The sequence below is a fragment of the Clupea harengus genome, chromosome 13 (genome assembly GCF_900700415.2).
Source record: "Clupea harengus chromosome 13, Ch_v2.0.2, whole genome shotgun sequence".
Taxonomy (NCBI): domain Eukaryota; kingdom Metazoa; phylum Chordata; class Actinopteri; order Clupeiformes; family Clupeidae; genus Clupea; species Clupea harengus.
The window spans coordinates 2,006,351-2,020,212 of record NC_045164.1 but is presented as its reverse complement, the minus strand read 5'-3'; the positions used below and the strand labels follow the sequence as shown (position 1 = coordinate 2,020,212).

At 45.0% G+C, this 13,862-nt stretch overlaps 2 protein-coding genes across 6 annotated transcripts in view; one reads left to right on the top strand and one right to left on the bottom strand.

Moving 5' to 3' along the window:
* jag1b (jagged canonical Notch ligand 1b) overlaps window positions 1–7,661 on the top strand; it is a 30,459-nt gene extending 22,798 nt beyond the window's left edge. For both annotated transcript variants that reach the window (XM_012829887.3, XM_031578605.2), the window contains 7 exons: window positions 382–467; window positions 1,331–1,444; window positions 1,678–1,787; window positions 3,232–3,471; window positions 4,366–4,497; window positions 4,751–4,895; window positions 5,659–7,661. In XM_012829887.3, coding sequence (XP_012685341.2) covers window positions 382–467; window positions 1,331–1,444; window positions 1,678–1,787; window positions 3,232–3,471; window positions 4,366–4,497; window positions 4,751–4,895; window positions 5,659–6,116 — 1,285 coding nt within the window. In that variant the 3' untranslated portion in view covers window positions 6,117–7,661. The remainder of the gene's footprint in view (window positions 1–381; window positions 468–1,330; window positions 1,445–1,677; window positions 1,788–3,231; window positions 3,472–4,365; window positions 4,498–4,750; window positions 4,896–5,658) is intronic.
* Window positions 7,662–8,751: 1,090 nt separating this feature from the next.
* Window positions 8,752–13,862, bottom strand: part of LOC105902250 (SLX4 interacting protein) — a 38,863-nt gene continuing 33,752 nt past the window's right edge. For 2 of the 4 annotated variants that reach the window (XM_012829799.2, XM_042709657.1), the window contains 2 exons: window positions 10,590–10,696; window positions 8,752–10,463 (listed from right to left, as the gene is read on the bottom strand). In XM_012829799.2, coding sequence (XP_012685253.2) covers window positions 9,617–10,463; window positions 10,590–10,696 — 954 coding nt within the window. In that variant the 3' untranslated portion in view covers window positions 8,752–9,616. The remainder of the gene's footprint in view (window positions 10,464–10,589; window positions 10,697–13,862) is intronic. The other 2 variants (XM_031578606.1, XM_031578607.1) reach the window with 2 other exon arrangements.

Sequence of the window (13,862 nt, the reverse complement as noted above, 5' to 3'; positions counted from 1 at the left end):
TTCCAAGGGTGCATTCAGCTCAGTCTCTATTGTACACTCATGACTTACAGTTCAACTGCTCTTAAGCCGTTAGGCCTTTCAGTTCACAGCTCACTGCTGCATGTTATACATCCTTTAACTTGGTAAACAAATTGGTAGTGTTGCTTTCAGAAAGGGGGGGGTTCCACTGCAAAGTTGAACGTTTGACACATTAATATGACTCATAGTCTTGAACTCTTGTGGTTAGGTGTAGCATGTTCAATTTAGTTCTCTTCAAATCCATCAGGAGGATTATTCTCACTGTATTTTGACTTTGGCTGTGTGTGTGTGTGTGTGTGTGTGTGTCTTTGGGGCGGGTGCTGCTGAACTGGGACTGACCCGGTTGTCCTTCTCCCTTTTCAGCTATAACAGTGGAACATGTGTGGATGGAGACAACTGGTACCGCTGTGAGTGTGCTCCGGGCTTCGCTGGCCCAGACTGTCGTATAAGTAAGTCCCAGCCTTCCCCTCTCAGCTCGGGTCACTGTCCCCTCTCCTGACTCATCACCCCCCCCCGTCCCCCCCCCCCCGTCCCCTTTGGCGAATGGTTCAGTGATCCTCTCAGATCAGCTGCTCAGCCATGTCGGATCCCTCCTTTATCCCAGTGCTGGATGACATTCACTTATGAAGGCAGCTCTAGCAGGGACAAGGGAACAGCCATAGGGGAATGCAAATGAAAGGTCTAGCCGTCCAATTAGCCATGCTCTGGGCTGGCCGCCAAACCCCCAGTGCGACCATGCTCTGCCTTTCCACGGGCCACATGTCCTCAGCCCCTGGTGGGGGGCAGAGGGAACACAGGCTTGCAAGACGAACAACGACTTGTCTGCAGCCCCCAGGCAATCATTCATGTTCCCACCCAACCCATTTAAAGACTCATCAGTGGATATATGGCTTTTTATGAATACCCTTTTTTTAACAGGCACTCTGTGACTGAGTTTGTGACCTTTTTGAATAGTGTGATTTAGTCATAAAAGATACGCACAAGGAGTCAGTTTAAATGGTACGTTTCATTTTGCTTCCCACGACTCTGCTTACATCATGCTGCATGGCTGAATTGGGAGTGTCAGACTTGTTCAGCTAGTTTACTAGTCTTTAATTAATTTCAAAGTGTCTTAACTATCTAACAATCGTTGTCTATGCTGGGAAAAAAAGAATGTCAACAGGAATTTTTCACTTCAGTAGAACTTCTTGTTGAAATTTGCTCTTGGCTCTGACTCCATTGAAAGATAATGGAGATTGAGTGTGGGTGAGTGTGGGTGAAGATTACTTGGTAAGGTGTGTCCATAATCATGCCCTTGACGCCTCTCTTTCAGACATAAACGAGTGCCAGTCTTCCCCCTGTGCCCCTGGCTCCACCTGTGTAGACGAGATCAATGGCTACCGCTGCTTGTGCCCACCTGGACGGTCTGGCCAGCAGTGTCAGGAAGGTAGGAATCATATCCTTATTCTCATGTTTGTGATGGCGGTTCTGTGATCATACATTACTGACTGCAGGGGAATAAAGGGTTTGATAAATCAGTGGGTTCCATGTGCAAGCAGTTAAGGAACATAGCATTCGTTTGAACTGCTTTTGGTTCTGAGGTGAGGTGTATGTGTCTGTTTCTGCTTTCCTTGTGCCTGAATTCTGAAGTTAATTCATTTCCATGTTTGTGTGTCTCAGTCACTGGCCAGCCTTGCCTTATCAATGGACATGTGACTGCTGATGGCAGGAAGTGGGAAGATGACTGCAACACCTGTCAGTGCTTAAGTGGGAAAGTCACCTGTACCAGGGTATGTCTCACTTGCTCATACTTTGCCTTTTACACACTACATCACAGGTCAGCTATGAACATAAACATGTCTGTCACTATTGTTTTGAGTGGTAATCAACAGACAGCCCATAAATGATCACGTAGCATAGCTGTCAAGCTACTAGCATAATGCTAACCAATGTTGGATGTAGGATTAAATTTACTCTGCATAATTTTCCCATCATACCGGGCGACTACTACCTAACAAGAGCATTTCATACACCATCTTTTCTCTTCCATTGAAATTGGTGAAATGGCTCATTTGAAATCGCTTCAATTGAACCATATTTCCTATATGAGAGACTTTATTGACTAAACAGTCAAACTTTGCTTTTGACATACATTTTCCCCAAAGATGTGCATGTCAGTCAAATACAAAACAATCAAGTATAGCTTACTCTGTCAGCATGCATGTCAACTCTTCCAAGAGTGTAAACAAAAAAGCATGCAACAGCTATGGTTAGGATGTATGCATCCAACTATTGCAAAAAGTGTATAGCAATAATTCTATTACAGAAACATTAAGACAGTGAAGGCAAATGGCTTTGTCGTGTTGGCTCACTACCAACTCTGTTGAACCTGCGCAGTTTTCCTGAAATACTATAAATCAGTCATTGCCCATGTGAACAAGAATACACCAACACATCTCTCATACCTATGTAAAATGTAGTGATGTAGGATGTGTTTTTCCTTTATATTAGCAATAAAGTGAATACAAACAATAACAGTTTAGGCTTAAATCAACATTTTAGGCTTAAATTGGCTTAGAAACAGCCCATGCTACGGAAAAGGATTTAAACAAAGACTGTAATTAAACAAAATTCTGCAATAAAATACATATAAAGTTTGTTTTACTTGTTATGAGTAGGTGTTGAAATTATAGTTCTACATAGTTGTTAAAATAGATATAGTTGCGTTGACTGACACCATTGACTGACTGAAACCTTTCAGCTGCTCCATTCGCTGGCTGACATATACACCAGGGCATATGTACAGTACCATATTCAGTTCTGACATAGCTCTGCTGTGTGCATGCAAATATGTTCTTTGAAATAATTATCTATGTTAACAACAGTTGAGTTCATGGTGAACTTTTACCTTTGCTGAATGGATGGTTGCTCTGTATCTTATGACAGAATTGTAAACACAAGGCTCATTCAACTATTTTTCGTTCAAAGCGAACATGAGGCATACATGAGGCCCCATGCTTTGTCCGAAAGGGGTTAGTAGTGTCAAGCCATTGTGTAGATTGAAGCATTCACGTCCATATAGCTTGCAAAGTGTAATCACGACGCAATCACACTTGCATTTTCTTCTGAAAATGCATCTTTAGTTTTAGTTTGGTATTCGAATGTGTTCAAATATGTGCATTGAGGAAGGTAGTTGTTGACTGTCCCTTGTCTTGTCTCTTGTCTGTTATGCAGATGTGGTGTGGCCCCAGGTCCTGTCGGATCAGCGCTAAAGGTCGTGGGGGCTGCCCTATGGGCCAACAGTGCATGCCCATTAAGGAGGACCACTGCTTCATCAAGCCCTGCCCTGGCCTGGGAGAGTGCTGGCCCAACATCCCTCTGCCGCCACCTTCCAAATGCCATCCCGGCTCCACTTACCAAGACAACAGCTGTGCCAACATCACATTCACATTCAACAAGGACATCATGCCTCCAGTGAGTCATAGCTGCAGACAAAGACAGAGAGAGAGATTGAATTATGGGAGTTTTGGCCACATCCTCCTCCTCCCTCCTTCCCACCGCTCTAATTCAATAGTGCATGCGGAGTAGTGGGCCATGGAAGATCAGGTTCTCTTAAGACCCCGGGATGTGCCTCGTGGGGAAAGTTTTCCAGCCAAGCTCGGCTCTCTCCCCTCCTTGGCCGTATCCGAAGCCTGTGTTTTTCTTTTTGTCCTGGCTCCAGACCCTCATCCCCCAGCTACAGCATTCCTCTGCTAATATCCCGTGACTGCGTCCAGGGGCATACCACACCATAATCCCCCCCCAATGCCAATATCCCGTGAGCTTGAGTCCCTTTAAGTGACCATGGGCGACTCGGCACCAGCCAGACGTGTTTGGCTGCTGGGAGATGAGCGAGTGTGATGGAGGACAGTGACGAATGCGTGAGGCTGCGGTCCGCCTGTCAATGGGCTGTGACCATGGTGTAAGCAGCTCAGGCTTTTGAGTGTAGTGTGACTGGAGTTGGACAGGGAGAGCATCCCTTGTCTGTCTGTCTTTCATTTTGTCCTCCATCGTCCCCTCCCCGTCTTTAACAACTCAATTGTGTTCCCTTTTTTGTTAATTCAAGTCACATCGCCCATTCCGTGTCTGGTGTTTTTCTTGCCCTCTCTCTAACTGCTCTGAAAACACTGTCCCAGATGACTTCTCTTTAAAAACCCAGTAAATCCAATTTTATTTGAAATAAAAAGCTTGCCCAAGTGAATGGGTAAAAAGGCAGGAGGAAGAAGATGTGGGTTAAATAAAAACAAAGACAAAAAGTTGAAAGGTTATGTTGTAATGTTTTGTATGCTCCGAAAACTAAGTGTGACTATATTTTTGTGCTGTATCCAGGCCCAGAGCATTGAGAACATTTGCAACGAGCTGAGAAATCTCTACCTTGTGAGGAACCTGTCAGTGGAGCACTCTGTGTGCATCACCTGTGAGCCGTCGTCTTTCGCGAGCAACGAGATACACGTCAGCATTGTAAGTTCTGTGCATCTTCAGTATAGAGACATTAAATTGGAGCCAAACCATCTATGAGTACTGTGAATGCTTCTGAGGTCTTCACAATTTGCAGAGAGTATTCTCTCAATAAGACAAGGCTGACAAAGCAGCCAAGCGAGTAGAACAAAACACCAGAGTAAAAAAAAAAAAAAAAAAGGTAATGTTGCTCTAGAGCAGCCACTGGTGCCAAGATATTTCTCCCCTCAATCTCCTCTTTCTCTTCTTTCATAAGTCAACTGATGAGCCCAGAATGGACAGGAGTCCAGTGAAAGAGATCACCGACCGGATCATTGACCTGGTGAGCAAGAGGAACGGCAACAACTCCATCATTGCCGCCATCACGGAAGTCCGAGTGCATCGGAGACACAGCAAAACTGGTGAGAACCCATACAGTGGTCTAACGCCTTTGGCAGGTTCTAGGCAGGCGCCCACAACTTTGGAGGAACAACAGAGCGCCGAGCCTTTGTGAACGTCCTCCCATGGCCTGAGTGTTTTCAGAAACTCTGGCCCTGGCTTCGTAGACCACCTCCTTCTTCTCTTCAGTCACAGCCAGGTCATTTTCTCTCTTTGCTGAGGCTCACTCACAGAGGAGCACTACTGCAACCTTATGCAAAGAGAAGTCTTGGCTGGTTCTGCCAGCTGGATGGAGCTTCAATTGGACGCTTGAGTCACCCCTCAGTAGTGTCATTTATCAAAATGGCAGCAGTAGACCTCCTGCTACCAGACTGCAAGTCTCCAGCTTGTCACAAAGCAAATTCTTTTTCCTTGTGAGCGAGGTTGAAAAGAGGCATTAGGATCACATCCTCTTAATTATGTTAACTGCAGGGTTTATGCATTCTTAAAGTAATTTCCCTGATTGACTGCCAAATTATAATGCATTCCAAAGTTAATCACACATGTCAGAGCAGGCACCAGGGTGTTTCTTTATACTTCAGAGCTGATGTCTGCAGCGTTAATCTTGATCTTAAAACAACAAAGCTACTTTTGCCTTTGGGAAACAAAGGGCATCTGGTTATAGCAGATGTTTGAGCTGTGATAAAATGGAAGAAAACTGCCATTTAAAGTGTTTACTCATAATGGAGTTAAAGCAATGGTCTTAATGGACATTAATTAATCTGAATTAATCCGTTTCTTCCTCAGACTACCTGGTCCCTTTGCTCAGCTCCATCTTCATTGTCATCTGGATCCTTGCCTTGGCCTCTGCCTTCCTGTGGTGTATACGTCGCCGTCGGAAACAGAGCAGCCACGGCAACACAGCGGCCTCGGCAGCCGCCGAGGACAACACGACCAACAATGTGCGTGAGCAGCTCAACCAGATCAAGAACCCCATCGAGAAGCACGGTGCCCACACTGTGGCCATCAAAGACTATGAGGGCAAGAACTCCATAATCGCCAAAATTAGGACACACAACCCCGAGGGAGAGGACGAGGACGTGGACAAGCACCTGCAGAAGGCCCGGTTCACAAAGCAACCGGCCTACACGCTGGTGGAGAGAGAGGAGCGCACATCCAATAAAAACCCAAACTGGACTAATAAACAAGACAACAGAGACTTGGAAACAGCACAGAGCTTAAACAGGGTGGACTATATTGTATAGCAGGCAACTGTGTTGTCATGCAAACCAAAACCCTACAAGCCCCACCCACCCAACGCCTCCTTCCTGTTCCATGTTCTGGTAACGGGGAGTAGGTGAAGGGTATGTGGGGATGTGTAGTTCATAAACTGTTTCGTCATATTCTTGACTCTAAAGTTATTATTTGCATAGAATCCCTGTGTTAATTTAAGTTTTGACAAGCTGGCTTACACTGGCAATTGATAGTTGCTGTGGTTGGCTGGAATACCAAGTGCTGCATTTCACATATATGCAAAATTAGTTTCAAATACCCTCCTGCCACATTTCAGACATTGAACGGGCAGATATGTGAGTGTATCCTGCCATTATACCCCTGACACAGTGTATTTTGCAACATGTTTGCAAGTGTTACTTTATATATTTTTTTTATTTTTTAACTAAAAGGACATCAACAAGAGTAGGTGTTACTTGGAAGGGCTCTCTGGTTGTTCACCTCTAGTTGTGTACTGAAAGTGCCTTTGCAGCTCCACACCACAGCAACCATCAGAAATGAAAATAATAATGAAAAAAAAAAAAACTTTATTATTTATTATTTTTTTTCTTTGGGCGGGTTGGGTCTGTCAGCATTTGCTGCGATATGAAGAATTTCAAAGTGTCAATTTAGATCATTTTGTGTAGATATGTACATTTTTCAATTAATCACTGTGTATATTTGATTTATTAAATTAATAATCAAGAGCCTTAAAATACCATTCCTTTTTTATTTATATGTACTGTCTAGTTTTGAAGGTTTTGATAGCTTTGTAAGCTTACAGCTTCTTTATTTTTGATGACAACTTTGTTTCGTGTTTCAAAATGCCAAAATAATAAAAGGCCAAATGTTCTGGTCTTTGTACAAAAAAAAAATGTCAATGTGTAAAAGGTCTATCTTTCACATTCATATTGTCAGGAGGTTTTTCTTTTTCTTTCTTTTTTTTTAAAGTATGAAAGGCAAGTGAGGAAAACATAATCAACAGAAAATGGCTGCTTTAGAATTTTACTTTAACACGGTGGCATACAGATTGCTTGCCACAAATAAAGACATTATTGCTTTAAGGGAACCACAATCTTCAGTAGCTTATTAGTTGCCCACTGAAAACCCCACGAAAGTCTGCTTTGTGCCTGAGGTAGCGCATGCTTCAGAATGCTACACCATTTCACTTCTGGCTTTAGATTGCATGACATCATAAGCTAGGCATTGAATACTTGAACAGTAAAGGGGCCAATGGGAACACTGTAGAAAACTGCCTTGCTCTTTGGTAGTCTGTTATTTTAAATTTTTTTGCTGTGTACATGGACTGTTGTCTTGTTTTTTTATTTTTATAGGCTCTTCATTAAAAGACAAACTATCATATTTCATTCATTTGTAAAATCCTTTGAAATCACGGTGACATTTTGTGTCCAACTTTTGACATTAGTGTTAACCTCAGAATGTTCTTTTTTTGAGGTGTTCCTGGCAATATTTTTTGAAAAGTCATATTTATTAAATATTTTGTATGAAAAGAGAATTAAAAGTTGTTCAAAATTTGATTTATTTGTTGTGCACTTTGAGTATAAAGCAATCTATAAATTGTGTTTAAACAATAGACCATTCCCCACGACATTCGTTACTGCAACACGTAGCTTCCACTGATGCCACTTATAGTTGCTGTGAGTTGATAGGGTACCATCTGAATGAGAATGACTCCATATGCGTTCCAAGCAGTTATGAGATTCTTGGCAAGACTGTTGGATACACAAACAGATCAAGAGGAACCCAGAGTTTGTGTTTGTAGGCCAGACCATTGACCTTATAGGAGGTGGACGACATGGCTCCATGCCCTTCCGTTCTATAGAAATGAAGCCGAAATACCTCCGCCATGTTGTTAAACTTGAAGCCAGCGTTTGCGCTGTAGTCTCAAAATCAGGTAGGCCTACACCCAATGACTGAAAGAAAAGTAGTCGGGTATGCTTATTAATGTGGTAAACCCATCCCCTTGTCCCTTAATCGAGGTGTAGCGCATGGCATACTGTCGTCATTGAACATGCAGCAACGACGGAACGTAGTACCCTTATAGGTAATACTCACTGTATGCTGACAAGATTAATTTATGTTTCAGTTGAAGCAGATCTGGCTAGATTGTTCTACACCTACACAATATTTGGTAAGCGATTACATAAATGCAATGTTAAGTTTGCAATATTTAAGTTGCAAACCCAAACTTATCTAAGTTGCCTGACAAACTCAACCACAGCTACCAAGTCAATCCCTTCATTCCCAAGTGTATCCACGCCTCCTTATGATACAGTAGAATACCATTTTAACAACTCATTTCTGTGTGAAAATTAAAAATGCAGATATCAGCACAGGGAAAACTAACTGTTCAAATGAAATGTCACTGCAACACTTGGGGATGGGCAGTTACACATTGTACTGCAGTCCACCATCAGGGGCGCTAGACCTGTGGTTGCTTCACTTGAGAGACAACCTGTCTACAGTCATTGGGCCAGACCAATTTGTCATATTTTGGATTACACAGTACCAACATCATAAAGATAGGTACACTTAATCAAAGCATTCTGTACATGCCTGGATTGCATCTATGTTGTTAAGCTTACAAAGGGAAAAGAAAAAGGAATATCGCTTTTGGTATTTCTTTAATACAAAAAGCCAAAAAAGTTGGTTAAAACCTAAAACACTCTAGGGTTCAGCCATCACCCTTTAACAGATAACATGTGGGTCATTTCATTAATTGTAGCCAGATGAGTCCTTGCATGATGCGAGTACAAATGTCTGGCTAACAGAGGCATGGGTTGTTTGCACTGTCATGTGTTAGGAAGAAATTAAAATGGTGTGTCTGACATGCACGTGGAACGTTGGATCTTAATCACAAGCATGACCGAAACATCTCTTGTATAATTGTTTGGTAACAACAAAAGATAAACAAAGAATCCTATCCTGATCGCCATGACGTTTCCAAGAAACAGATGAAAACTACTTAAAGGCATTTTCTGTATGTGAAAACACACCGAAATCAATCATAGACCCACGCTAAAGCCTGAAGATTTGATATTTCAGACACATGGAGCCAGGGTGATTTGGGCCGGTTGCCATGGCGTCCTCCACGGGTCCTACTTGTCTGAAATTCAAATCTTCAGTGGAAGACTAAATCTTTCGGTTCACAATACATGGTTTAATGTTTTGAGTATGTGTGAGTGCCTTGTTATTTATTTGTTTCTCATTTCCCATTGGTTGGAGCCATCTCATGCGGACTCATTTCCAGACATAAGATGTCAGTAATATAACACAGACAGGGAATGTGTGTGTTACTGATTGTGCATGAGGAGACATTTAGACTGAGTTTGTCTGTGTGTGTGTGTGTGTGTGTGTAGGGGGAGAGACTTTGCGGCTGAGAGGGCGCATCAGAGACAGAGCGCAGTGCAAGGACATGCAGCAACATCCATTTTTGCGTGGCGTCAGGCATCTTTACTGCAGCCTGGTTCCCTCAGGACTTTCTGGGCCGCCGTAGTCGGGATGTTCTGGCCGCACTCTGCCTCCCCTCCTCCTTGGCGGCGGGTCTGGAACTAATAGAGGAGCCAGAGGATTGGGGCTTGACAGATAGGCCTCTCAGACTTGTGGCCAGCCTGCTCGGGTTCGTCTGCTCCGTGTTACTGACGCGGAGGGGGAGTCTCCCGGCCTGTTTTCCATGTGCGGCAAGCTCCGCCTCCAGCGTGAGGCTCTCTCCAGCATGTTCCAAAAGAGGAGGAGGAGGTGGACGGGGACAGGGTCCCAGAACGGAGCTCCGCGGTGAGGCTCTCTCAGAGCTGTCAGGCTGCTGCACCTCAGCAGTTGGCTCTGAAGGCCCTCCGAGGCACAGACGCTTTGCGTCGTGCGTAAATAGGCCCCCCTGCAAGCGGCTGGGCCTTTTCCTGCTCCTGCTGCAGTTGTTGTTGTTGTTGTTGTTGTCGTCGTCGTCGTCAGCCCCCACGCATGGCTGGGCTGGTGGGGGAGCTCTGGTGGTGCTGCTGCGCTCCTGCTGCTGTGGGTTGGCAGCCACTTCCTGGCTTGTGGTCCTCGAGCGCTCATTCCTGGGTTTGGAGAGGGAGAGAGGCGCCAGCGCTTCACCTTCTCCCCCCTCCAGGCTGGCGCCCCCGGAGCTCGGTGCACCCCCTGGGATCTCACTGAGAGCTCCGTACCCACCAACCTCCTGAGGGCAGAGGGGTGGCAGCACACCTCCCCGCCGCTCTGCTTCTGGTGATGAACCGCACGGGCCCGGTGCCTCCGGCTTGCCACAGCCTTGGCCCGGTGGGTCAGAGTGACTGGCCTCGGCCTGGGCGCTTGCTTGCTTTGCTCTGTGAAAAACATGGGAAGCGCTGTGAGCAGAGTGAGCGTTGGTGCCGGAGTGTGTTTTTGTCTAAGCTTTCTTTATTGTCATGTTCCCAGCGCTGGAAAAAGTTTTGCGTCGGATGGTAACTCACATCTTTTGAAGGGCGGTCCTCTTTGTTATTGCTGAGCTGTTTAATGGGTCTAGGGTTTCGCTCCGTCCGGAAAAATACTCCGACCTGCTTTGTCCACCCTGTTCCTCCTCAAAAAAGACAAACAGCATAAAAAAAATCCAGGGTGAGTTTAAAAAATATTATGCTTGGCCCCCCTTTGGAAACACTTAGCCTAATGACAAACCTCTGTCACAGTTACAACACCCGGCCCACCACTTACATGCAGTTCACATTCAGATCAACTAAAGTAGCATGTTGATACTCGACACACAAAAAAAACCTCTTTGTATCACTTGGAGATATTTGCTGTTGTCATGGGAGCAAACCCATGGGAATATTCTTTTTCTCCGTCTCTCGGGTATTATCAAAGCAAAAACAAAGCGAAAAAGAGAGAAGCCCTCTGTTTGCCTGCCAGATTTTATAAGACCAAATTGCTTTCTTTGCCTCAGTAACCCCACAGCCGTGAAATGCCTCGGCAAGTCCACCCACCATTTGATCCGCAGACACGTGTGTGTCTGTGACTGTCAGAGTCTAGCGGCATGCGTCTATAAGCACACACTGGGCCTATTATTAGGGTGCTGTTGTGTATCTAAGAGGTCTCAGCAACAGGGCCGGGCCCTTCTATAACCGAATGCTGTGGAGTGCTATGAACTTATCATATTTCTGATTGTAACACAAAACCACATAAAAATATGCTATATGCTGTAATGCCTCCAGACAAACATAGCTTCACCAAAACTGGCGCAAGGAATTAACCTGGCCTTTCATCCAGGACATCAAATGGCGTCTCTTAAAATAATAATGCCTGTCAAACAGTTATGTGCCTAAGCGCGAGTGTGCAGTGGTTGGGGCTGGCCTGGAGGGTCTGGGGAGGCAGATTGTGAAACGTGTTGGAACATTACCATAACTGACAAATGGAGAGGTTGCTGGGGCTGCGTGGGCTGAGGCAAATGATGTCTGGTGTTAAAAGACATAGGCTGAAGGGGTCTGCTTTCAACAGGAACACACAACGTATACACACACACACACACTACATGTATATACACACACAACGTATACACACATACATTCACACACACATATCATATATACATACACACACATTTTTAAACCTGCAAGCAATGGAAGTACTGGTAAATTGTAGGCATGCTGATACTAGGAGCAAAGCTGGAAAACATGAGGACAAAGGGGCTTACTGAATGCTTGCACATGCCACGTGCCTTTGACAGTCCATAATGAACACCGATCAAGCCTCCTCTCCTTGACTGAGCTCAAACAGAATGTGTGATTGTGAGTGCTGCTGACCCTAAACACCCAGCATGACTGTGAATTCACCTTCTCACAATGACTAAGCAGTTTTATATTATATATAAAAACAAGACCCCCCCCCCCCCACCCGACAATCAACTTTCATTACCAAGACCTCCAGAGATAGCTAAAGGCTATTAGATCTTTTCTCTGAGGCAACAGAGAGGACATGCACTCATCATCTCTATTAGATGGACCCAGAGGACCGTAACAGCTTCAAAATCAGAATCAGGTTTTATTGGACAAGTAAGTTTGCACAAACAAGGCTTTGCTTAACAAAAGGCTGGACCCCTCATACTGTCCACAAGACATTAAGTGTGATTTACTGTAACTGACCAAAGAACAAAGGAAAAATGGCATGGCCAAAAAATATCAGGAAATATGTCTTCACCTAAAAGTGCCTATTTGCTTCGCTGGATTTCATTTCAAATCAGTGCGACTGCAACAATGCCATTTCACTGTACCCGTCCCTCCCTCCCCCACACTGCTCTGTCCAGGGGTCTGACTAAACACACGTTTTGAGCGTTGGCACTGGAAGCCATGGCTGCTGCTGTGCCGATTCGAGTGATTGCTGTGCAACCTGGGCTTTGGCAGTAGGGCTGGAAGCGCGGTCGAGGAGGAATGTGCGTGGAGGTCTGCTCTGCGCCGGGTCGGGGCGAGGAGAGGAGAGGAAGAGAAGCAGAGCACCAGAGACACAACCCCTGACCTCAGCAGTCTCTCTCTCTCTCAAGAGTGCCTACGGAGACAGGCATCCAGGCCCAGCAGAAACAGACGATTGTCTTTGTGCAAGAGGAATTCATGTCAAAGTGTGGGCTGCTAATGTCTGTCTCCATCAGACACAGACAGAGGCAGACACACAGACACACAGACAGACAGACAGACAGACAGACAGACAGAAGCAGACACACAGAGATACACACACACACACACCGACAGACAAAGGCAGACACATAGACACACACACACACAGACAAGGCAGTTGCTTTGGACACGGCTGTCTTTCTCTGAAAAAGGTTAAACGGGTTCTGAGGGGATCTCCAGACCCACAAAACCACGGAACACCACCACCCATGCGCATGAGAACACACACATATACACACACACACCTACAGGCATGGACACTGAGAAGTTCCATGAAACATGTGGAAGACAATTTGCATCGCAATGCTTTGATATTCATTACACAAGCTGTTTGAAAAAACTTGAAAGAAAAAGCAACAGTGAGGCAGCGATAACTTCCTCTGAGAAAGTGCTCTATGAAAACGCTTCTTTCCCACTCTGCCAACTCTCAAAGGGAAGACAGAGAAAGAGAGAGAGAGAGAGAGAGGGAGAGAGCGACTAGGAAAGAAGAGAGGAAGAGAGAAAATAGTGAATATGTTGGAACAAAACAAAATGAGCCACTAAAATGAAGGATGAGAATGAGAGAGAGAGAGAGAGAGAAAGAGGAGAGAGAGAGAGAGAGAGAAAACGAGACAAGGAAAGACAGTAGAGGAGAGTCTGTAAGAGTGTGTGTGTGTGTGTGTGGGGGGGGGGGGGGGGTATTTTGAAAGCTGAATAATTAACATGAGCAGCATGAGTCAGGCTGTGAAAAGTCTGTGGGAACCAGAGAGGTCTAATCTGAGAGGAATGATGCAAACTCCCCACGGCTGGAACCCGTCCACCGAGGTACCGAGGCCTGGAGAGGGCCATAAATAAGACAGCACTAGCACTAACGCTACTTACACTGGGTGCAGCACCCCAGGCCTGCTCAATAACAGGCCTACTAAAACCCCACTGTGGTGGCTTACGGCCCCCTGTAGCACTAAAAAAGGCAGAACTCGAAAACGAGAGAACACAGTCGCACAGGCTGTAAAAGATAAACTAATTGTGCTCGATAAAGTTTTTGTTTTTTTTGGTTGGAGAACTGGATGAAACTTCAAAGGAGTGGAAAAGATGACAATCCCTTCT